The 26826-nt window shown below is 46.4% G+C and overlaps 1 protein-coding gene across 1 annotated transcript in view; it reads right to left on the bottom strand.

Moving 5' to 3' along the window:
- LOC138674028 (tyrosine 3-monooxygenase-like) overlaps positions 1–24280 on the bottom strand; it is a 263471-nt gene extending 239191 nt beyond the window's left edge. The window contains exons 1-2 of the mRNA XM_069762003.1: positions 24241–24280; positions 23885–24102 (exon numbers count right to left, since the gene is read on the bottom strand). Coding sequence (XP_069618104.1) covers positions 23885–24094 — 210 coding nt within the window. The 5' untranslated portion in view covers positions 24095–24102; positions 24241–24280. The remainder of the gene's footprint in view (positions 1–23884; positions 24103–24240) is intronic.
- Positions 24281–26826: the final 2546 nt, after the last annotated feature.

Here is a 26826-nt window from a genome sequence, read left to right as displayed (position 1 = left end):
CTCCTCCTCCTGCTGACCCAGGGCTCTAACACCGCCAGTTTTTGCCCGGACGTGCTAGCTGCACAGAGAAAAACACCAGCCAATGTGTTAGTGGGGTTCAGCACCGCCAGCTGTTCCCCTGCTGTGTAGCCGGCAACGTCACCTGCAAACGCCACGCAGGCACAACCGAACAAAAGCTGCCACCAGTGCAGGCTTCGGCCTACACTCTGCTCCTCTCCTCCTCCTGCTGACCCTGGGCTCATAACACCGCCAGTTGTAGCCTGGAAGTGCTAGCTGCACAGAGAAAAACACCAGCCAATGTGTCAGTGGGGTTCAGCACCGCCAGCTGTTCCCCAGCTGTGTAGCCGGCAATGTGCCCTGCAAACGCCATGCAGGCACATGAACTGAAATTGAAGGGAGCCTGCCCCCCACCCACAGGTGTTTCTATGTATAACAGCCTCCTTGTTCAGCAGTACTGCTGCATTTGTACAAGGTGGCTGACTTTTTCTCCTTGCCCACGTGGAACTCAACACGTACAAAATGTGTCTCATTGAGACCATTCCACTGTCCCTGAGGTGTGACTTTCCTTTCTAATGATACGCAGCACCCCCCTTGGTAGCGCTTCACGTCTTTTGACATCATGGTTAGCTGGCTGCGCCTGTGCATCCGCCCTGCGTGAAACAACGCCCCTCGTTGTCTTATTTATTTTGTCAGCGAGGGTGTGGTTTATGGGCACGAGCAGTGCATATGTTCTCCTGTCGTCACTCATCTCCTTCCGCCTTCTTCAGACTGTGCGGCCTCATGGCCGCGGCATGCGAAAAGGGATCAGCAGAGGCCGCCCAGTCTGAAGCAGGTGTAAGGACGTGTGTGAGCGTCGAAAATATTTCCTTCTCAAGGCCATGAATCCCAGCACCGCAGTGTGACTTTATGAAAAGGCACTGTGGGTCTGGGATTTATGGCCATCGTTAACCGCAGCGGCCAACATGAAATGAGGTCATAAGATGGGCAGCGCTAACAGGGCATTGCCAAGGGATAACACAAGAGCGCAGACTCCTGTACAGCCAAAAACAATGCTCAGGAAGCTGCGCCAAGCACCAAGGCGTTATTTGGGACACCTGTGCTGCGTCTCCTTAAAAATACAAGTCACGCCTCAACTACAGTTTGACTGTAGAATGGGCTAAATTGTGTACGTGTTGCATTCAGCGTGTGCAAGTAGACAAATTAATAGAGCAACCTTTAACTTGTGCAGCATTAATGCTGCACAAGGTGTGGCTCTTGAACTTTGTAACACCTGAGGGGGGGTTAAAGGTTACCTTTGAAATTGGTTTAACTAGGCTTCGGCCTACACTCTGCTCCTCTCCTCCTCCTGCTGACCCTGGGCTCTAACAACGCTAGTTGTTGCCCGGAAGTGCTAGCTGCACAGAGAAAAACACCAGCCAATGTGTTAGTGGGGTTCAGCACCGCCTGCTGTTCCCCCACTGGGTAGCCGGCAAAGTGTCCTGCAAACGCAACGCAGACACAAAGCTGCCTCCAGTGCAGGCTTCGGCCTACACTCTGCTCCCCCTGCTTACCCTTTGCTCCAACACCGCTAGTTGGGGCTGTAGGAAGACAATCTTTGATAGGCAACGCATCCGGGTTCCAGCACCGCCAGCTGGTCCTCGGTCGTGCCATTGGCTCTTGCACACTGGGGCAACGCATCTGGGTTCCAGCACCGCCAGCTGGTTCTCGGCAGTGTTTTTGTCACGGGTACTCCCTCGTGCCCAGCCTGGTTTCAGCACCGTCAGCTGTTTCCGGGTACTGTCAAACTCACTGAGACACCTATGCGTTGCCCCGTCGTGTTGCAGTCGAATTAGCCAACTCCAGGGTGCCTCCAGTTTAGGAGCTTCCTATGTGGGCTGCGTGAACTGGTAGTCAAGGCTGGTTCTGTAGTGCCAGTAGGCCCAGCTCCCCCTGTAGGACTGTTGGGGTTCGGTAACTGCGGCTGCCTCGCGGCCTAGCTGTTCTCTCCTGTGGGCCTTCGGGTCCACCACCTGGTTCCAGCACCGTCAGCTGGTTCCGGGCCGAGCCTTTGGCTTAGGTGCCTCCTCCTGGGTATCCGAGTTCCGCCAATGTCAGGCGGTCCTTGGTAGTACTTTTAAGCGCGGGCACCTACAGCTTAGTAACCGGGTTCCAGCACCGTCAGCTGGTCCTCGGTCGTGCCATTGGCTCTTGCACACTGGGGCAACGCATCTGGGTTCCAGCACCGCCAGCTGGTTCTCGGCAGTGTTTTTGTCACGGGTACTCCCTCGTGCCCAGCCTGGTTTCAGCACCGTCAGCTGTTTCCGGGTACTGTCAAACTCACTGAGACACCTATGCGTTGCCCCGTCGTGTTGCAGTCGAGTTAGCCAACTCCAGGGTGCCTCCAGTTTAGGAGCTTCCTATGTGGGCTGCGTGAACTGGTAGTCAAGGCTGGTTCTGTAGTGCCAGTAGGCCCAGCTCCCCCTGTAGGACTGTTGGGGTTCGGTAACTGCGGCTGCCTCGCGGCCTAGCTGTTCTCTCCTGTGGGCCTTCGGGTCCACCACCTGGTTCCAGCACCGTCAGCTGGTTCCGGGCCGAGCCTTTGGCTTAGGTGCCTCCTCCTGGGTATCCGAGTTCCGCCAATGTCAGGCGGTCCTTGGTAGTACTTTTAAGCGCGGGCACCTACAGCTTAGTAACCGTGTTCCAGCACCGTCAGCTGGTCCTCGGTCGTGCCATTGGCTCTTGCACACTGGGGCAACGCATCTGGGTTCCAGCACCGCCAGCTGGTTCTCGGCAGTGTTTTTGTCACAGGTACTCCCTCGTGCCAAGCCTGGTTTCAGCACCGTCAGCTGTTTCCGGGTTGTGTCAAGCTCACTGAGACGCCTATGCTTGCCCCGTCGTGGTGCGGTCGGGTTAGCCAGTTCCACCAACGTCAGGTGGTCCATGGTAGTGCTTTCAGGCACGGGTACCTCCTGCTTAGTAACCGGGTTCCAGTAACGTCAGCTGGTCCTCGGTAGTTCCATTGGCTCTTGGACCTTCGGCTACCCATCCGGGTTCCAGTACCGTCAGCTGGTTCTCGGCAGTGTCTTTTGCTCTTGTACCTTCTGCTCCCCATCCTGTTTCCAGTACCGTCAGCTGGTTCCGGGCAGAGCCTTTGGCTTAGGTGCCTCCTTCTGGGTATCCGAGTTCCGCCAACGTCAGGCGGTCCTTGGTAGTGCTTTTTAGCACGGGTACCTCCTGCTTAGTAACCGGGTTCCAGTAACATCAGCTGGTCCTCGGTAGTTCCATAGGCTCTTGAACCTTCGGGTAGCCATCAGAGTTCCAGTTCCATCATCTGGTTCTTGGCATTTTCTCAGCCTTCTTGTACCTTCTGCTACATTTCCAAGTTGAAGACCCTAAAGTCGACGACCCGGAAGACCACCCCGATGACGAAGACGACGACACGGAAGACCACCCCGATGACGACGGCGGAGACGACGACGGCGGAGATGACGACACTGGAGACGACGACCCTGGAGACGACGACATGGAAGACCGAGAAGCAGAAGAACAAGAGGCTGCAGAACAAAGAGCAGAAGAACATTAAGCATAACACTTAATATCAGAGCAAAATATATTATCTAAATTATATGCAGAAGAAGACTAAGCAGTGTATTGGGGTGAGTCCGTTCCTCCTCGTGGTGCCCCTGGATAAAGCCTGATGCTGCAGGCCAAACTGAACGCGGACAAATGTAACTTTTGTGACTGGCAGAACGGAAGGTGTAATCTTCCAACTTTTATAGATAACAACTACGGGAATGCCTGTCACAAATGAGAATATGATGAAGAAGTAGAATAGGAAGAATAATAACAGTTGAATAAAATGAATATGTAGAATAGGAAGAATAATAATAGTTGAATAAAATGAATATGAAGAATGTAATCAAAAAAAAAAAAAAAAGGTAAAGGATGAAGAAGAAGATGAATAAGGTGAAGAAGAAGTTGATGTCAAAGATGCTGATGATGATGAAGATGAAAGTGTGGGAAAAGTAAAAAAAAAAAGAAGAAAAAAAAGAAGGGGAAGGGCGTGGAATAGTGAAACATCAATATCTGACAAAATAAAAAAAAAATTTACATAGTCAATATCTTTGTCACTCCGAACGTCTTAAAAAAAACAAAAAAACATGCTATTCTATTTGATTGGGCTAAACCTCTATGACTTTAATGTCTCCGCCACCTCCCCAAATACATCCTGCATTATTCTTTGTTGTTTTCCTTCATGTAGAATGAACATACAAGGAAAGAAAGGGTTTATTTTAATTCCGATATTTTGGTCCCATTGACTTGCATTGGGATCGGGTATCGGTATCGGCGATATCCGATATTTTTTGAATATCGGCCGATCCTATCCGATACCGATACTTTCCGATATCGGAAGGTATCGCTCAACACTAGCCACCGGTCATTTAAAATTTCTACTTGCTGGCACTGTGTGCACCCCAGAGACCAGGTCGTTGCAGTAATGTCGCTCTGCCACTAAGAAAGGGTGACCTGACCAGGTATCACAAGCACACATTACACTTCACACTCTGGCCACTAGGGGGAACAAAAGGCACTATGTATTAGGCCACTCCTCACACTGGTAAAACTAGGGGTCGGATAGGAAGTTAGAACAGAACGCAGCCTGGGAGAGTCCAGGGAGGACCTGTCAGGGGTGGGTTCCTGACAGGGGCCTAGCAGAACGAATAGAAAGCAACGGAACTGCGCCTGCACTACCTTGCGGCGGTATCCTAAGGAAGGACACGAAGAGAAGGATATTGTGGAAAGTGAGAAACGAGATCAAGCACAAAGGAGAGCCAGTAGGAGTCGTGCCCCGAGAACGGCAACTTCCTACTGAGGCGCGTAGCCGGTGACCGGAACACCGAGGAAGTAACTGACTTTATGCCTTACTTCAAATACCGCAGGACAGTTAATTATAGGTTGGCTGTCTACCATACATCACCTAAGCAGACATAGGGGGCAAGCGTGGAGAGGGGCGTCTCTAGAACTGAGACAGAGAGGACCGGTACCGAGTAATCCGCGGCCCTGCGTCTGGGGGCGCTCCAACTTGGCGTCACGAACAGGATCGTACTTAAGCCTGAAGAATTGGGTCATGTGTGCGTTGGAACTGTGTTGGAATTGTGCTTGAACTGTGATTTATTGCAAAGAGTGTGCCTTGCTAATTGCCGCAAAGATTCCCGCCAAAACCACCGCCATTGCCACACCACAAGGAGCGCAGGAGAAAAAGGAGGGTGTGTCATGGGAGGAGATCGTGAAAGCGGCTCCAAAAGTAGCGACCGCCCCCTCTGACTACGGCTGCAGGATGACGAGCTCAGGAATGCAAGAGCTCAAACCCCAGAACATGGAGGAGCCTCGTGTATGTGCCGCCGCAGATCAAGGAGTAGAGACGGCGACCAGCGGGTACCTGAAATGCGACGTAGTAGCCCAGGACCCCCTCAGCCCACCGGAGGCGAACCAGAGCCTATTGCTACTGGAGGCATCAGACTGCCTGACTCCAGACGTAGGGTCGGCGACGGCGAAGAAATGGAAGTCGGAGCTGTGCAAGAAGATTGCACAGGGAGAGCCATGGTCAGAGCCGCAGCAGACTCCAGTGTCCTCGTCAGCGGATCCGATCGACATCGGGGGAACCACATCAGATGCAGGTACCAAAAGCGACCCTGCCCCACCAACCGATCCAGCTCCAGTAACCGCTCCCCGTCCCATCTATGACTGGTCTCCCGCTGCTGAGATTGTGGTGGCGGCCCTTTACGCCATGAAGGGGATACTGCCCCCGCTACCGACGTCTATGGGCGAACCATTAGACGTGAGTCACGAGGGGGTGATCTTTGAATGGGATGCGCTAAGGATCCAACTAGACGGGTCCAGACAGGAGGGCTCTTATGTCATCGGGCTCACCTGGGAGCAGTATCGACGAAGCTTAATTTCGCAGTGGAAAGACCGAGAACGAACAGAACGGACTGCCCGACCAGAGATACGGACGCCCCTCATCAACTGCTGCCCTGAGAGTTTGGTGAAACAGGGGATAGTGCTGGCCTTCCACCTGAGAAGGGGTTGTGGCTTTATACTGGAGCCAGGGCTGCCGACTGAAGTCTTTGTGACTAGCTGTAATGTGGAACCCCAGTCCCACAGCGTACCTCCTACCCGAAACTTGTACAGAGGGGACCATGTGACTTATACCCGCTACTGAAGTGAGCGGGGATGGTATGCCAAGAGAGTCAAACGGTGCACACTTGTGGTTGCGCCATCTACGGTTACGACCGAAACTAGTGATGGTACTCCGCCGACCCCCGAACTTGTGGGACCTAGTACTACCACCCCTGCATGTGGCGTCCTGCTTGTGGGGTCTGCCACTAGCACTGCCGTTTGTACCCGAACCACTATGCCTGAGAGACAATCCAAGGACATCAAGGCAGTATTGGATGAGAGCACGGAGGCAGACCTTCCCCGGTCGGGAAGTGGTCACTACCGGCTGATGTCTTGTCACCTGCTATAGAAATAAACCTCGAAACACCGACAAATGTATATAGTTAACTAACTGTTTCCTGCTCTTTTGCTACTTGAACCCGTCTAGGGTTAATCCTTAAAGAGATCCCTTTGTTTACCCGGGATCCCTATTGTTTTATTTTGCACAAGTTAATCACTGTTTAAAAGACTGCCGAATCATGGACGGTGAATGATTCACAAACTGTGTTGTATATAATTCGCACCCTCTTAAGGGCGCTCTCTACTGGTTTTACAAGGAAAGAAGACTTTGCGAAGACACGATTCCAGATGACGACGTGGAAGTTTCTTGAGCCTTGCAGTTCCTTAGTGACTTGATAATTGTTTGAACTACCTCAGAGAAGACTGATTTCCCCTCTTAAAGGGAATGTTATTTTTTGCCTTTTTTTATAATGATGCCTTAAGTAGTAAGATAGTGATAATGTTTGCATAGTAGATGCCATGTAGCTAGAAGAGCTAGAAAGTGAACCCGTAGGGGTTAGTGAGTCTGAGAACCATAGAGAGATGGTTGCTGTGGACCAAGAAAGAGAGAGGCAGTAGGCCCAGATGAATAGCCAGGCGGTCCTGCATCTGTGTGAAGTTAGAGGAAGTAAAGAAAAAGTTAGATTTGTACTGTAATGTTTTGTAGTAAGCCTTTAGTGGGTTCAGCTTATACACCCTTAAAGGAGAAGTTAAATTATTGTTCAAAGATTTGCACTTAGTAGAATACAGGCTGGGTAATAGGAATTGTTTATAGTCTGTAGAATAGAATGTTATTTAAAATTTTTAAACATGTTTCTGTTTGTAATGTTCAAGTGACCTCACCTCCCATAAAGGGAAGCATTTCAATGTTTACATTGTTTAAAGCATTCCAAAAATTTTGTATGTCCTTTTCTAATAACTATTGTTGTTCTTCTTTTCCCAGTCCGGGAGTACTGGATTTAACCGAGGGGGAGTGCAGCGCCCCAGAGACCTGGTCATTGCAGTAATGTCGCTCTGCCACTAAGGAGGGTGATGTTATGTCTGATTGCACTAAAGGAGTCCACCTGACCAGGTATCACAAGCACACATTACACTTCACACTCTGGCCACTAGGGGGAGCAAAAGGCACTATGTATTAGGCCACTCCTCACACTGGTAAAACTAGGGGTCGGATAGGAAGTTAGGACAGAACGCAGCCTGGGAGAGTCCAGGGAGGACCTGTCAGGGGTGGGTTCCTGACAGGGGCCTGGCAGAACGAATAGAAAGCAACGGAACCGCTCCTGCACTACCTTGCGGCGGTATCCTAAGGAAGGACACGAAGAGAAGGATATTGTGGAAAGTGAGAAACGAGATCAAGCACAAAGGAGAGCCAGTAGGAGTCGTGCCCCGAGAACGGCAACTTCCTACTGAGGTGCGTAGCCGGTGACCGGAACACCGAGGAAGTAACTGACTTTATGCCTTAGCTCAAATACCGCAGGACAGTTAATTATAGGTTGGCTGTCTACCATACATCACCTAAGCAGAAATAGGGGGCAAGCGTGGAGAGGAGCGTCTCTAGGGTCCCAGAATAGCTCCGAGCCTTACCGTCAAATGGGTGCGTCCTATCCAGATAAACTTGGGGGACAGAGAGAGAGAGAGAAAGAGAAAGAACGAGAACAGAAGTTGTGAGGACTATCCCGAATGCTCCGCAGGGAAGGACTACAACAAACAGGCACTAGTGGTAGGCATTGATTTCCACCTGCCAAGGGAACTCTGGATGTGCCTTCGGACCGGCCGGTCTCAGACAGCCCAGTTAGCAGTGCTCTGGATTGGGGATCCTGAAGTCTTCAGTAAAAGGTAAAGAGACTGCAACCCTGTGTCCTCGTTGTTGACTGCGCCTCACACCATCGCCACCTACATTACTGGGAAGCCCTGGGGATATACTTCACCTGTGGGAAGGTATACCATCTAGCTGCCATCACATCACCCCAGTGGACCCCAAGCAGTGTCGGTTGACCTGACCGAATACCACAGGTGGTGTCACGAAACTTTAGCCGACTTTCATCACCCCTTTTATTGGACGCCCCTTAGCAGGGTCACGGACCGGGTCCAGCCACCGTGACAACCCTAGAACTGAGACAGAGAGGACTGGTACCGAGTAACCCGCAGCCCTGCATCTGGGGGCACTCCACACGTGTACACAATATGCTGTGGTGGCACACACAAAGCTGTCTCTACATCTGACGTTGATGAGGGGTAACCTCCATCACAACTACCAGGTTATATTCAGAAGCATTTAAACATTCTACTACTTTCATATTCTCTAGGGACTTAGGAGTAGAGATGAGCAAATGTTTCAAGGTTTAGTTTAGTTTGCTTCGCTGAATGTTTAGACCTTTGCCAAACATGTTTGCCGAACGGTTTGACGAATGTACCCAAACCCCTTTAGAATCAATGGGAGGTCAAACCGAATGTATACAAAACACCTTAAGGGGTGACAAAAAGCTTCTAAAAGAGCTAAAATTAGGGGCAGAAACCATGAAAAGTGGCATCAATTGACCCACAGTAGAAATTTGCTAATGGCGCAGTCAGCCATGGGCTATGCATCAGGTATCAGGGTCTGGGCTAGCATTTACAGCTTTGAATTGAAGTTTCAATGAGGACCTGGTAGTTAAGGGAGCAGTTTAAACTTTTTTAGCTGGGAGCCCTGATACCTCATGCAACACCTTCAATAGTTTTTTTCCAGCCACATTCAGATGGCACAAACATCAGTTTCATACAGTACTTTTGGGAGAAAAAGGTAAGGAAAGTAACTTATGTAGTTGGCTGATAAATTGACCCACAGTAGAATCGTTATTATGATTAACCGTTTGAGATTTGCAATGGTCTAACACGGTGGAATTCCACTCTGCACATGTTGCAGCGACTGTGGAAGCAGCAACGAGCTGTGGTGCAGTATGTCCTTTTGTAAAGCCTGGGCCAACACAGTAATAACGTGGAATAAATCACAAATCTGTGGACCCAGATGAAAGACCTCTGCACCCTTCTGCACAGTTACAAAATGGCTATTAAGATGGTTAGCGCTGATGATATCATCATCAGCATCACTATTCCGTCATCTACATGCTGGAGCATACTTTGAATAGTCTACAGGAGGAGTTGGTGTTGCCAGAGAAAGAGGTGGAAGCAGAGGACAATGCGGAAGGGATAACAATATTTCTAAGATCTGAACTGCGGGTGCCATGGGAGGGAGGATTATAGTGAACAAGGGGGGCTCATAGTACAAGACAAACTTTTAGTGAAGATGCAGAAGCCAAGGAACAAATTGAGGAGGACGAGAAAAAAATTGATGGGCACGCAAGCTCTAAATGCTGGCCCAGACTCTAATACCTCATGGCCATGGCTGACTGGTGCTGTGCCATTATAAAATGCTCTACTGAGGGTAAATTGAGCAGTCAACTACCTTTGATACTTTCCTTACATTTGTCTACCCCCAAAAATGAGTGTGGCTGGTAAAAAAAAAAATTTGAGCTGATATGTATCAGGGCTCCAAGTGTAACACCCCAGGCTCCTTGTTGTTACAGTGGCATTGCTTCCCTCACTGGGAGAGTGATGTCACGCTTGGAAGCAAAGAAATATCTATTCCATCAGGTAATCACAAACATGCAACATGTTCACACTCCAGGCCAGAAAGGGGAGCTCTAAACCCAGTTTAAGGGGAACTTCTATATATATATATATATATATATATATATATATATATATATAGCATTCTGGAAAAGTGCGTCAGTCTACCAGAGACAGGAACTGAGAGCAGTCAGTCTGTCAGAGGGACAAAAGAGAGAGGAAGTGAAAGGGGCCATGCAAGCCAAGAGAGGTGCTGAAGCTCCTTGAAAGAGGTCAAGGAAAGCAGAACAGATTGCAAAGAGCGTGAAGGGAAAGTGAAACACAGGAGAGTGAGGAGCTGGGGGTTAGCTGCAACTGGGCTACCTCCACGCTGAAGCGCAGATACCGGTAGCCGGAAGACTGGGGTTGTGAAGACTCTACGTCTCACAGCAGAAACTGGCAGGACAGCTGGATTACAAGTCACCTGTCCGCCTTTACACCTGAGGACACAGTAGCGCATAGAGCCTGGGTCATGATAGAGACCCTGTAAAAAGGCTCGAGCTACCTGTCGTACAGGTAGTGTCCCACCAACCTGAGGGACAGAGAAAACATGTGAGGACCTTGTGAGAGGCCTAAGGCAGCAATGGACTACAACACCACAGGGCTAGAGGGAAGGCTTCCAACCCCAGCTGGTAAGGGGGACTCCTAATTTGCTTCAAAGCTGGCTGGACCATACCTGCAACGGTGATCCGGTACCCTGGACTGTGGCTGCCTGAGACCTTCAGTAAACCAGGTAAAGAAACTGTAAACCTGTGTTCTCCGTTTCTTGCTACACCACCTACAACCTGTCCCTACTACACCGGGAGTGCTGGGGACCCAGCTTCACCTGTGGGAAGCCATACCATCTCAGCTGCCATAACACCACCCCAGAGAACCCCTTTAAGCAGCGTCGGTCGCTCCTGACCGAATGGCACAGGTGACGTCACAAACACAAACTTTATTCATATAATCCCTTTAATGACATTCCCTTTTACATGGGCGTCCAGGGCCATGGACCTGGTCACCGCCGCTGTGACATCCCTTTAACTACCAGACCCAGTACCGAGTAACCCAAGGACCTGGCGGGCTTTCCACCAGCAATGAAGGCTTTACTGCTCCATTAACCACCAGGTCTTAATTGAAGCTTCAATTCCAAGCTGTAAATGCTAGACCAGACCCTGATACCTCATGCATGGCCCATGGCTGACTGCTGCTGTGCCATTATCATATTTCTACTGTGGGTCAATAGATGCCACTTTTCATGTTGTTTGTCTTTAATTTTAGCTGTTTAAGAAGCGTTTTGTCACCCCTTATGATACTGTGCTAAGGTTTGGCTTTGCCTTCCACTGACTTTAATGGGGTTTGGGTACCTACGGCAAACTGTTCGGCGAACATCAGGACGTTCGGTGAACCGAACCTTGGAAGGTTCGCTCATCTCTAATCATGACTAAGGGTATTTTTACCTAAACTTCGTAGGTGGAATTTTAATTTTTCTGTCATGATATTTTAGCTGCACTGATTTCTGTATACTTTTTCACACTGAGAATAAATTATTTACCATAATCATGAAGCTGGACTCCCTCTACTTCTTTTGGACTGCTTTACGTCAAGAAAGAGAGCTTTCATCTGCTCCAAGTCACAATGATGTTGAATTTGGGTATGCTGGACTTTTTCTTTTAACTGTATTTCTCAGTATCTGTATTATTGTACAGTGCCATGCGAAAGTTTTCGGCCCCCTGGAACTTTTCAACCTTTTCCCACATATCATGCTTCAAACATAAAGATACCAAATGTAAATTTTTGGTGAAGATTCAACAACAAGTGGAACACAATTGTTGAACGAAATTTATTGGTTATTTTACAATATTATTCAGCCTCTTTAACTTAATACTTTGTTGCGCCACCTTTTGCTGTGATTACAGCTGCAAGTCGCTTGGGGTATGTCTCTATCAGTTTTGTACATCAAGAGACTGAAATTCTTTCCCATTCTTCCTTGGCAAACCGCTCGAGCTCAGTGAGGTTTCATGGAGATCGTTTGTGAACAGCAGTTTTCAGCTCTTTCCACAGATTCTCGATTGGATTGAGGTCTGGACTTTGACTTGGCTATTCTAACACCTAGATACATTTATTTGTGAACCATTCCACTGTAGATTTTGCTTTATGTTTGGGATCATTGTCTTGTTAGAAGACAAATCTCCGTCCCAGTCTCAGGTCTTTTGCAGACTGCAACAGGTTTTCTTCAAGAATGGTCCTGTATTTGGCTTCATCCATCTTCCCATCAATTTTAACCATCTTCCCTGTTACTGCTGTAGAAAAGCAGGCCCAAACCATGATGCAGCCACCACCATGTTTGAAAGTGGGGATGGTGTGTTCAGGGTGATGAGCTGTGTTGCCTTTACGCCAAACATATCATTTGGCATTGTTGCCAAAGAGTTGGATTTTGTTGTTTCATCTGACCAGAGCACCTTCTTCCACATGTTTGGTGTGTGTCCCAGGTGGCTTGTTGCAAACTTTAAACAACACTTTTTATGTATATCTTTGAGAAATGGCTTTCTTTTTGCCACTCTTCCATAAAAACCAGATTTGTGCAGTGTACGACTGATTGTTGTCCTATGGACAGACTGTCCAACCTCAGTCTTCTCCTTGTTTGAGATGAAAGTTTAGAGGGACGGCCGGGTGTTGGTAGATTTGCAGTGGTATGATACTCCTTCCATTTCAATATGATCGCTTGCACAGTGCTCCTTGTGATGTTTAAATCATTTTGTATCCAAATCCGGCTTTAAACTTCTCCACAACAGTATCACGGACCTGCCTGTTATGTTCCTTGGTCTTCATGATGCTCTCTGTGCTTCAAACAGAACTCTGAAACTATCACATAGCAGGTGCATTTATACGGAGACTTGATTACATGCAGGTGGATTATATTTATCATCGTTAGGCATTTAAGACAACATTGGGTCATTCAGAGATCCACCATGAACTTCTGGAGTGAGTTTGCTGCACTGAAAGTAAAGGGGCCGAATGATATTGCACACCCCACCTTTCAGTTTTTGAATTTCCACAAAAAATTAAAATAACCAATACATTCCGTTCAACTTCACAATTGTGTTCCACTTGTTGTTGATTCTTCACAAAAAATTAACATTTGGTATCTTTATGTTTGAAGCATGATATGTGGGAAAGGGTTGAAAAGTTCCAGGGGGCCGAATACTTTTGCAAGGAACTGTATACACGCCCCCGGAAGAAGCGAGCAGTGAAACGGCGCCCGTCGGGTGGGAGGGAAGGACACCGGACGCAGTATACTCTTGCGGTAAGCTCTCCCATACTTTTACCTACTAACTGGCACCACTCCTGTTACCTATTGGCCTATTACTACTGCATTTGCCTTATTATATTGTCATTTCTTGCATTTAAGGTCGCAGCATTTGCACATTGATTTTCATGGTGCAATATTCTTTTGTGGTACACTCTTTTATACATTTGGCCACACCATTGGCACTAATTGTTGTTATTTTTTGGCTAATTGCCTGTTATACTAGACTTTCACTCCTAGCACCTTAGGCTGCAGCTTTTGTACATCTATCTGTATTGTACCATTATGGCCTGCCAGGGTCACACTGCACATACATATATATATATATGTATGGTTACTGGATTCTGGTCCCTTTATTGTTAGGCTGGGGAGACTGAGCTTCCGTTTATTTGTATACATGTATATTAATCACTTACAGTTACATCTACAGTATTCTCCTAGTATTTAGTTATTAGTAGTGTTGAGCGATACCGTCCGATACTTGAAAGTATCGGTATCGGATAGTATCGGCCGATACCCGAAAAATATCGGATATCGCCGATACCGATATCCGATACCAATACAAGTCAATGGGACATCAAGTATCGGAAGGTATTCTCATGGTTCCCAGGGTCTGAAGGAGAGGAAACTCTCCTTCAGGCCCTGGGATCCATAGGGATGTGTAAAATAAAGAATTAAAATAAAAAATATTGATATGCTCACCTCTCCGGCGGCCCCTGGACATCACGCTGGTAACCGGCCGGCTTCTTTGTTTAAAATGAGCGCCTTCAGGACTTGCGAATGACGTCGCGGCTTCTGATTGGTCGCGTGCCGCCCATGTGACCGGCACGCGACCAATCAGAAGCCGCGACGTCATTCGCAGGTCCTTAATTCCTAGAATTAGGAGTTTTGTGAATGAGAATGACGTCGCGGCTTCTGATTGGTCGCGTGCCGGTCACATGGTCAATGCCCATCCTACCACAAAAGGCTCGCCAAAACCTCGAAACAAACTGGGAACCTCTGTCAGAAACGATATTCTCTGGAATGCCATGTAAATGAACCACATGCTGGAAGAACAATGGCACCAAATCAGAGGAGGAAGGTAATTTAGACAAGGGTACCAAACGGACCATCTTAGAGAAGCGATCACAGACCACCCAAATGATGGACATCTTTTGAGAGACGGGAAGATCTGAAATAAAATCCATAGAGATATGTGTCCAAGGCCTCTTCGGGACCGGCAAGGGCAAAAGCAACCCACTGGCACGAGAACAGCAGGGCTTAGCCCGAGCACAAATCCCACAGGACTGCACAAAAATACGCACATCCCGCGACAGAGATGGCCACCAAAAGGATCTAGCCACTAACTCTCTGGTACCAAAGATTCCAGGATGACCAGCCAACACCGAACAATGAACCTCAGAGATAACTTTATTCGTCCACCTATCAGGGACAAACAGTTTCTCCGCTGGGCAACGATCAGGTTTATTAGCCTGAAATTTTTGCAGCACCTGCTGCAAATCAGGGGAGATGGCAGACACAATTACTCCCTCTTTGAGGATACCCGCCGGCTCAGATAAACCCGGAGAATCGGGCACAAAACTCCTAGACAGAGCATCCGCCTTCACATTTTTAGAGCCCGGAAGGTACGAAATCACAAAGTCAAAACGGGCAAAAAACAGCGACCAACGAGCCTGTCTAGGATTCAACCGCTTGGCAGACTCGAGATAAGTCAAGTTCTTATGATCAGTCAAGACCACCACGCGATGCTTAGCTCCTTCAAGCCAATGACGCCACTCCTCGAATGCCCACTTCATGGCCAGCAACTCTCGATTGCCCACATCATAATTTCGCTCAGCAGGCGAAAACTTCCTGGAAAAGAAGGCGCATGGTTTCATCACCGAGCAATCAGAACTTCTCTGCGACAAAACAGCCCCTGCTCCAATCTCAGAAGCATCAACCTCGACCTGGAACGGAAGCGAAACATCTGGTTGACACAACACAGGGGCAGAAGAAAAACGACGCTTCAACTCTTGAAACGCTTCCACCGCAGCAGAAGACCAATTGACCACATCAGCACCCTTCTTGGTCAAATCGGTCAATGGTTTAGTAATACTAGAAAAATTGCAGATGAAGCGACGATAAAAATTAGCAAAGCCCAGGAACTTTTGCAGACTTTTCAGAGATGTTGGCTGAGTCCAATCATGGATGGCTTGGACCTTATCAGGGTCCATCTCGATAGTAGAAGGGGAAAAGATGAACCCCAAAAATGAAACCTTCTGAACACCAAAGAGACACTTTGATCCCTTCACAAACAAAGAATTAGCACGCAGGACCTGAAACACCGTTCTGACCTGCTTCACATGAGACTCCCAATCATCCGAGAAGATCAAAATGTCATCCAAGTACACAATCAGGAATTTATCCAGGTACTCTCGGAAGATGTCATGCATAAAGGACTGAAACACTGATGGAGCATTGGCAAGTCCGAATGGCATTACTAGATACTCAAAATGGCCCTCGGGCGTATTAAATGCAGTTTTCCATTCATCGCCTCGCTTAATACGCACAAGATTATACGCACCACGAAGATCTATCTTGGTGAACCAACTAGCCCCCTTAATCCGAGCAAACAAATCAGATAACAACGGCAAGGGGTACTGAAATTTAACCGTGATCTTATTTAGAAGGCGGTAATCTATACAAGGTCTCAGTGAACCATCCTTCTTGGCTACAAAAAAGAACCCTGCTCCTAATGGCGACGATGACGGGCGAATATGCCCCTTCTCCAAGGACTCCTTCACATAACTCCGCATAGCGGCGTGCTCAGGCACAGATAAATTAAACAGTCGACCTTTTGGGAATTTACTACCAGGAATCAAATCGATAGCACAATCACAATCCCTATGCGGAGGTAGGGTATCGGACTTGGGCTCATCAAATACATCCCGGTAATCAGACAAGAACTCTGGAACCTCAGAAGGGGTGGATGACGAAACTGACAGAAATGGAACATCACCATGTACCCCCTGACAACCCCAGCTGGACACAGACATGGATTTCCAATCTAATACTGGATTATGGACTTGTAGTCATGGCAACCCCAACACGACCACATCATGCAGATTATGCAACACCAGAAAGCGAATAACCTCCTGATGTGCAGGAGCCATGCACATGGTCAGCTGGGTCCAGTACTGAGGCTTATTCTTGGCCAAAGGCGTAGCATCAATTCCTCTCAATGGAATAGGACACTGCAAGGGCTCCAAGAAAAACCCACAACGCCTAGCATACTCCAAGTCCATCAAATTCAGGGCAGCGCCTGAATCCACAAATGCCATGACAGAATACGATGACAAAGAGCAGATCAAGGTAACGGACAGAAGAAATTTTGACTGTACTGTACCAATGGTGGCAGACCTAGCGAACCGCTTAGTGCGCTTAGGACAATCAGAGATAGCATGAGTGGAATCACCACAGTAGAAACACAGCCCATTCAGACGTCTGTGTTCTTGCCGTTCAACTCTGGTCAAAGTCCTATCGCACTGCATAGGCTCAGGTTTAAACTCAGGTAATACCGCCAAATGGTGCACAGATTTACGCTCGCGCAAGCGTCGACCGATCTAAATGGCCAAAGACATAGACTCATTCAGACTAGCAGGCATAGGAAATCCCACCATGACATCCTTAAGGGCTTCAGAGAGACCTTTTCTGAAAATAGCTGCGAGTGCACCTTCATTCCATTGAGTGAGTACGGACCACTTTCTAAATTTCTGACAATATACCTCTATCTCATCCTGACCCTGACACAGAGCCAGCAAATTTTTCTCTGCCTGATCCACTGAATTAGGTTCATCGTACAGCAATCCGAGCGCCAGGAAAAATGCATCGATATTACTTAATGCAGGATCTCCTGACGCAAGAGAAAATGCCCAGTCCTGAGGGTCGCCATGTAAAAAAGAAATAATGATCCTAACTTGTTGAACTGGGTCACCAGAGGAGCGAGGTTTCAAAGCCAGAAATAGTTTACAATTATTTTTGAAACTCAGAAATTTAGTTCTATCTCCAAAAAACAAATCAGGAATAGGAATTCTCGGTTCTAACATAGAATTCTGAACCACAAAGTCTTGAATATTTTGTACTCTTGCCGTGAGCTGATCCACACATGAAGACAGACCTTTAATGTCCATCGCTACACCTGTGTCCTGAACCACCCAAATGTCTAGGGGAAAAAAGAGGCAAAACACAGTGCAGAGAAAAAAAAATGGTCTCAGAACTTTTTTTCCCTCTATTGAGAATCATTAGTACTTTGGGCCTCCAGTACTGTTATGATAAGGTAATTCAGTACCACAATGGACATAGAGGTCAGAGCACATACAGTGACCTGACAATAACCCAAAAACATAGAACGAGCTCTGAGACGTGGGAACTCTGCTGACCGCAATCCCTAATCCTCTCCAACCACACTAGAGGCAGCCGTGGATTGCGCCTAACGCTCCCTATGCAACTCTGCACAGCCTGAGAAACTAGCTAGCCTGAAGATAGAAAATAAGCCTACCTTGCCTCAGAGAAATACCCCAAAGGAAAAGGCAGCCTCCACATATAATGACTGTGAGTTAAGATGAAAAGACAAACGTAGAGATGAAATAGATTTAGCAAAGTGAGGCCCGACTTTCTGAACAGAGCGAGGATAGGAAAGGAAACTTTGTGGTCAACACAAAACCCTACAAAAACCACGCAAAGGGGGCAAAAAGACCCTCCGTACCGAACTAACGGCACGGAGGTACACCCTCTGCGTCCCAGAGCTTCCAGCAAGCAGGAAAAAACAAATAGACAAGCTGGACAGAAAAAAACAGCAAACAAAATAGCAAAGCGGAACTTAGCTATGCAGAGCAGCAGGCCACAGGAACGATCCAGGAGGAAACAGGTCCAATACTAGAACTTTGACTGGAGGCCAGGATCAAAGCACTAGGTGGAGTTAAATAGAGCAGCACCTAACGACTTCACCACATCACCTGAGGAAGGAAACTCAGAAGCCGCAGTACCACTTTCCTCCACCAACGGAAGCTCACAGAGAGAATCAGCCGAAGTACCACTTGTGACCACAGGAGGGAGCTCTGCCACAGAATTCACAACAGAGTATACAGTGAGCCGGGGTCACACTTGCAAGTGCAATGCAAGAAACTAGCACGAGTCTCTCGTATCAATACCTGGCACTGCCACCAGCTCTCGTGAACGCAGCGTTTAGCTGCATAGAAATACATGCAGCCGCACACTCCGGTTCGAGTGTCGGCGGCAGTCCCGGGTATTGATGCGAGAGACTCGTGCGAGTTTCTCGCATCACAATCACAAGTGTGACCCCGGCCTAATGTTCAGTATCTGTATTATTCTGTATATATACACTGCACAGCAGAGGCGTATCTAGGGTTTCTGGCACCCGGGGCAAGAATTCATTTTGGCGCCCCCGCCCCCCCCCAGGACATATGCGATTTTCACTATTAGTCATGTACCGACAAGCTCCTCTCCCCAATGCTCTCAATGGTCAGTGAAGAACTGAGAGAAGCAGAAGAGAAGCTCGCTGTCACAGGACCACAAGTATGAAAGTCGCATATGAGTGACGTGTCCATGTGATGCCTACTGGAACCTGCAGAGCTGAATCCTGACATCGCAGCTTCTGAATTCTCACAACAAATGCACTGCACACTTTTAGGATTCTCCCTTGCCGGTGGACAGTCATGTCAGCACAAGCATGCGATTTGTATACTTCTGAACACATTACGACTAGACGTGCCCGGCCTTGCTCAGTTCATTGAGTGAAGCCACACATGTCTAGTCAGCATGTGACCGCATGTATCTAAATCGCCAGCATGAGAGAATCCTGACAGTGTGAGAATTCAGAAATCTGCAGCCACAAAGAATAACTGCAGACTCATCACAAACCTGGACATTCCGTTTAAAGCTCCTAACATAAATAAAAACATGAGAATTAGTTAACATCACACATAACATTTACATCCAGGTACCCTATAGATGACGTCGTCTCTGGAGCCGATCTCCTTCTTTTCTTCATCTTGTCCAGACCCCATGATGAGTTTTCTCATCCACAGCCGTCTCTGCAGATTTCCATCTTCTCCGTTCTATTGCAGAAAATCTCCACATGACGTCCTTAAAGATACAAGTGTCATTAAATGCTCCTGAATAAAAAATTGCCCCTTACTATATTGTCTGCACAAAATATGACCCCCACACTGTCCCTCTTATGGTTCATGCTCTTCACACTGACCTCTCCTTTCTATACCGGTCCCCTCTTCACATTGTCCTCTCATACTCATCCCTCCTGTTCACCATACTGTCTCCTCATATATTTACCCCCTCACTTTCTATACTGCCTGCTCACCTAACTCCCCATACTGTGTCTGCACACATCCCATCACCCTCATTTCCCGTACTCTGTCCACATATATTTTTCACATCGCTCTTCATTCTGTGCCCTCATTCTCCCATATTGTTTCCTAATACATGCCCCCCATTCCCTCATACTGTTTCCTCATACATGCCCCCAATTCCCCCATACTGTTTCCTCAAACATGCCCCCAATTCCCCCGTACTTTTTCCTCATACATGCCCCCCATTCCCCCATACTGTTTCCTCATACATGCCCTCATTCCCCCATACTGTTTCCTCATACATGCCCCCAATTCCCCTGTACTGTTTCCTCATATATGCCCCCCATTGCTCTTCATTTTGTGTCCTCAAGTCTCCCACACATTAAATCCCCCATCCCCACTACAAATCTCACCCCACACATAATAAATTCCCCCATCCCCAAATTCTGCCCACACATAATAAATCCCCCTATCCCCACTCAAATTGTCCACACACATATTATTGTCCTCTACCCCACCCCATCATTGCTCTCTTCACCACCTCCATCATTGCCTTCTCCGTCATGCCCATCATTGCCCATTTCACCACCTCCAGCATTTCCTCCCCAGCAATCCCATCATTGCCCTTTCCACCACATCCATCATTTCCTCCTCCTCCACCATTCCCATCCTTGCCTATTCCACCACTTCCATCATTTTCTCCTCCCCCACCATCCCCATCCTTGCCCATTCCACCACTTCCATCATTTCCTCCTCCCCCACCATCCCCATCCTTGCCCATTCCACCACTTCCATCATTTCCTCCTCCACCACCATCCCCATCCTTGCCCATTCCACCACTTCCATCATTTCCTCCTCCACCACCATCCCCATCCTTGCCCATTCCACCACTTCCTTCATTTCCTCCTCCACCACCATCCTCACCCTTGCCCATTCCACCACCATCCCCATCCTTGCCCATTCCACCACTTCCATCATTTCCTCCTCCACCATCATCCCCATCCTTGCCCATTCCACCACTTCCATCATTTCCTCCTCCACCACTATCCCCATCCTTGCCCATTCCACCACTTCCATCATTTCCTCCTCCACCACCATCCTCATCCTTGCCCATTCCACCACCATCCCCATCCTTGCCCATTCCACCACTTCCATCATTTCCTCCTCCACCACCATCCCCATCCTTGCCCATTCCACCACTTCCATCATTTCCTCCTCCACCACTATCCCCATCCTTGCCCATTCCACCACTTCCATCATTTCCTCCACCACCACCATCCTCATCCTTGCCCATTCCACCACCATCCCCATCTTTGCCCATTCCACCACTTCCATTATTTCCTCCTGCACCACCATCCCCATCCTTGCCCATTCCACCACTTCCTTCTTTTCCTCCTCCACCACCATCCCCATCCTTGCCCATTCCACCACCATCCCCATCCTTGCCCATTCCACCACTTCCATCATTTCCTCCTCCACCACCATCCCCATCATTGCCCTCTCCTCCCCTACACACACACACACACACACACCATTTACTTCTCTGCACATTCCCCTGCAGCACGCAACACACACACGCATACACACGCACACACACCCCTCTCACCTCTCCTCGCGCTCTGCCGCAGCATCTCCATCGCCTTCCTCTGACACAGCCGGCTGCTGAATGATGACGTCATCAAGCGGCATGTCTGTGTGAGAGGAAGCACGGGCAGGAAGCAGGAAGACAGATTGCTGCAGCTCCGCTGCTATTTTCTCTTGTAGGCAGCGGAGCTGCAGGGATTTCTCCCTGCCTGCCACAGCCACCCTGCAGGGGCTCACCTCCACCTCCGCACCTGTTGGGAGTCGGCGCTCTGCAGCTTCTCAGCTTGACAGTCAGCACAGAGAACAGCTGACTCCCAGACCGGGGGCGGCAAAATGCATCCGCCGGGGGAGACGCTGCGGACCGCCACATTAGGCGGCCCGACTGTGCCCCACTGCCGGCAGCACCCGGGGCACATGCCCCGGCTGCCCCCCCCCCCCCCAGATACGCCACTGCTGCACAGTACCACTTCTTCTGTCCTGTATGCCGAGTGCAATTCTCAGTATCTGTATTATTCTGTATATGCCCTGAACAGTACCACTTCTCCTGTCCTGTATACTGGGTATAATTCTCAGTGCCTGCATTATTCTGCATATATATACAATGCACAGTACCACTTCTCCTGTCCTATATGCTAAGAATGATCATCAACATTTAATTTATTTCAGTTCTTCAATATAAAATGTGAAACTCATAAATTATATAGAGTCATTACAAACAGTGTGATCTATTTCAAGTGTTTATTTCTGTTAATGTTGATTATTATTATTTATTATTATAGTGCCATTTATTCCATGGCGCTTTACATGTGAGGAGTGGTATACATAATAAAAAACAGGTACAATAACCGTAATCAATACAAGTCACGACTGGTACAGGAGGAGAGAGGACCCTGCCCGCGATTGCTCACAACCAATAAAAACCCAAAAGTCAGTTTCTCAGTAAATTAGAATAATTAACAAAAAACACCTGCAAATGCTTCCTAAGCATTCCTTAGTTTGTTTCAGTATGTTCCACAATCATGGGGAAGACTGCTGATTTGACAGATGTCCAGAAGGCAGTAATTGACACACTCCACAAGGAGGGTAAGCAACAAAAGGTCATTACTAAAGCAGCTGGCTGTTCAGAGTGCTGTATCCAAGCATATTAATGGAGAATTGAGTGGAAGGAAAAAGTGTGGTAGAAAAAGATGAACAAGCAACCAAGATAACCGCAGCCTTGAAGGGATTGTTAGGAAAAGTCAATTCAAAAAGTTGGGGAAGATTCACAGGGAGTGAACTGCTGCTGGAGTCATTACTTCAAGAGCCACCACACAAAGATGTACCCAGGACATGGGCTACAAGTGTCGCATTCCATGTGTCAAACTTCTCATGACCAACAGATAACCCCAGAAGCGTCTTACCTGGGCCAAGGAGAAAAAGATTTGGACTGTTGCTCAGTGGTCCAAGCTGTTGTTTTCAGATTTAAGTAAATTTGGCAAAATTAGTGCATCCGTCTACCCGGAAATTTTAGAGCACTTCATGCTTCCCTCTGCCGACAAGCTTTTTGGAGATGGAAATTTAATTCTTCAGCAGGACTTGGCACCTTTCCACACTGCCAAAAGTTCCAATACCTGATTTAAAAGCAACAGTATCACTGTGCTTGTTTGGCTAGCAAACTCACCTGACCTTAACCCCATGGGGTATTGTCAAGAGGAAGATGAGAGATCAATGTCACGCTGCATTGATGCAGTAATTGATGCAAAAGGAGCCCCGACCAAGTATTGAGTGCATTTACTGAACATACATTTCCGTAGGCCAACATTTTGGATTTTAAAATCATTTTTTCAAGCTGGTGTTATAAAGTATTCTAATTTACTGAGATAATGACTTTTGGGTTTTCATTGGCTGTAAACCATAATCATCAACATTAACAGAAATAAACACTTGAAATAGATCACTCTGTTTGTAATGACTCTATATAATATATGAGTTACACTTTTTGCATTGAAGAACTGAAATAAATTAACTTTTTGATGATATTCTAATTTTGTGAGATGCACCTGTAAGTAACATCACAGTCACATCCAACTACAATCTAGAGCACTGCGTTCATAACCTTTCTTATGCAGGGATGCCAACTGTCCAGAAATTATAGGACAGTCCGTAAAAATAGGGGACCTTTTTGCCCTGTCGATAAAAAAAAAGTTAGGGCATTCATGATTTTTTATTAAGCTTAAGAACCTTACAAAAATTATTTTGACCGTGATTATCATTTTAAAATTTACACTGAATGAAGTTAATGTCTTCATATCAGATTAGCTGCTTGGTGCAGTTTTTACAGATAGTAATTTCACTTCTCATGTACAGCACCATGGAATTAATGGTGCTATATAAATAAATAATAATAATTAATATTATTTTACTGTTAAATTATCCATCAATCAATATATACAGGCTCATGTTGTAGTACATAACATTGACTTCTTTTTTTATTTACTTATATAATCATACAACTTGTGATAGTACATAAAATGAAAATTACCTCTAAAATCTTGAGGTGGCTAGACAAATGAGAAGCTGTGGCGTTCCTGATCGTAAAAATTATATTCAAGATGCTTCTGCCTTCATCAAGATGATCAGATGTTACAGTCATAGGAACAGTTGTACTAACTTCTGGTACTTCTTTCTCCTTCTGAGCATCTTCTACAAGACTTTGCTTTCTGGACAGAGAAGTTCCTGCTTCAGACTTCATAGTGTAGTCTATAGTCAAAGCAAAATGATTGTGCTCAATATACAAATATTCCCTTATCAGTATGCGTTATCTCTCATTGTGTACAAGGATGCAGATAAATCACTTCCCATGTCTTAACCATTCTTGTAAGTCGAATTTGAACATACCTGAATTGTCAATGGTTCAGCATACAAACTCTTCTGTGGTGCCTTACAGAATGATCTTCTGACTTATATAGCAGCAGAGGAGCATTTATGAATATTCATTGATATACCTTCACTTACTTCATATTCATCCTGAATGTGGTCTCATTGTGATCAGATGCTCTGAAGCATTGTACGCGTAGGAAATAATAGGAATAATGAACTGAATGTCCTTCTTTTCATCAACACAATGATGTATCTGGTTGGGTATATCTTCAGTTGTTGTTTCTTTGGCATTATTAGAAATACTACTGCAGATATCAAAATATATTATGTGTCGTATCTAGTGATAATATATAACGTATGAGTTAACTTACAGAGCTCTCCATGGTCCTGGTCCATACATTGTGCCTGACTTCAGGGAATATCTGGTCCAGGAAGAAAAGTCTCTTATTCTATGTGACCAAAACAGAAAAATGCTCTTCAAGAACTAGGTACAGTCCCGATTGGGGTGGACCTTGACGTGGCGGGATGGCTTCAACTTTTTTTGATCAAAACAGTGTTAGCTAAGTCCTCTATGTTATTTGCATGTACTAATACAATTTATTTACTTACTACTGGGTATTTGCTCATTTTGTTTTTTTCTTAGGTTCTGTTTGTTAGATGGCCACAGTGTGAATGCAAATACATGTAGTGCAGTTATAGCAACATGTGTTCTGGCTGAGTTTTTTGATTTGGTTAAGTTTTTTGTACTCTGGACATATAGGGGAGTGGCTCCCCTTTTTTTGGGCTCTTCATTTTGTCTATATACAGTAGCTTTCCATAGGTAGGCGTCTTAACAGTCAGAACCCCGGTCTCTGCCCTTATCTATTTTTACGTCTGCTGACACAAAGTGAGATGATCCATTTAGGCTATGTGCACACGTTCAGGATTTTTCACGTTTTTTTCGCGTTTTTTTCGGCCGTTTTCCGTGGGAAAACCACTTAAAAAACGCATACATAAGCATCCCATCATTTTTAATGCATTCTGCAATTCTTGTGCAGAGTAAAAACAGTAAAAAATGCAGCATGTTAATTAATTTTGCGGATTTTTCACGTTTTTCCTGCTATTTAATGCATTGGGAAGTGCCAGAAAAAATACACAAAAACGCGTCAAAAGCACGCAAAAAACGCATCAAAACGTGGAAAAAACGCATTGCGGATTTCCTGCAGAAAAAGTGCGGCTTTGTTCAGGAAAATTCTGCAGAAAATCCTTACCTGTGCACACAGCCTTAAGAGTTAGGGTACACCTTGTAGCGGTGAGATGGCCTTTGCACTTTTTTTAATCAAAGCATTGTTAACTAAGTACTGTATTTTATTTACTTATACTATTACTGCTTGTTTACTTACTACAGGGTATTTGCTCAACTTGTTTTTATGTTAACCATTCACAACCTTGGGATTTTCCATTTTTGTGGTTTCATTTTTTGCTCCCCTTCTTCCTAGAGCCATAACAAAATCCCATCAATATGGCCATGTGAGGGCTTGTTTTTTGCGGGACGAGTTGTACTTTTTAATTACATAATTGATTTTACCATATAGTGTACTGAAAAATAGGAAGAAAAATCCCAGTTTGGTAAAATTGCAAAAAAGTGCAATTCTACAATAGTTTTTTAAAGCCATGTTCACAAAAATCCCAAACTGACCTTTCAATATGATACTCAAGGTCAGTATGAGTACAGAGATAATAAGCATGTATAAGTTCCTTTTTATTTAAGTGGTAAAAAAAATCCAAAGTTTGGGTAAAAAAAAAACACGGCACCATTTTCTGAGGAGCTGGGGCTGGGTGAGGGCATATTTTTTGTGCACCAAGCTGACGTTTTTATTAACACCATTTTGGGGTAGATAAAATGTTTTGATCGCCTGTTAGTGCATATTATTGTAATATTGTGGTAACCAAACAAATGTAATTCTGGCTTTTTGATTTGTTTTATTGTTACGCCATTTGCAAATCGGATTAATTTAGTTTATATTTTGATAAATCGGGCGTTTCTGAATACAGAGATACCAAATATGCGTATTTTTTTATTATTGTTTATATTGTTTTATTATTATTTATTTTGAATGGGGCAAAGGGGGTGATTTGATAAAACATCTTTCTACTTTTTACTTGCTTCAATAGTACCCTTATGAGGCTTGATGCTGCTATCATCCTCATCCACTGGCCGGGGTTCATAGGAGATCTTCAATAACAAGCATGGGGGTCTTCTGCAGACCCCTGACTGTCATGCTAACCCATGGGCATCCCGCGATTATGTGACGGGGCACCACTGGGAGGGGTTTGTGAAGCTTTTCTGGTAACTACAAGTTAAATGCTGCTGTTAGAGATTGAAAGCAGCCTTTAACATGTTTAACAGCCCAATACTTTCCCTGAGTCTGCTGTTGGCATGTGTCATAAAGGCGAGATAAAAAAAATTACGTTTGGGTCTTTGTAGTCTGCCACACATGACAGAGTTCATGTCCAGATGCCTTTCCCAAGACCCTTGCGTAAAAGACATTTTTTCCACCATGATATACTAGCCGTGCAGTTTTCTTGACTCACGGTAAAATGAGAAATTTCCTTCTCTTATGT

The sequence above is a fragment of the Ranitomeya imitator genome, chromosome 4, assembly GCF_032444005.1.
Source record: "Ranitomeya imitator isolate aRanImi1 chromosome 4, aRanImi1.pri, whole genome shotgun sequence".
Lineage (NCBI taxonomy): Eukaryota > Metazoa > Chordata > Amphibia > Anura > Dendrobatidae > Ranitomeya > Ranitomeya imitator.
The sequence above is the reverse complement of the archived record's forward strand: the minus strand, read 5'-3'. Positions and strand labels throughout refer to the sequence as shown.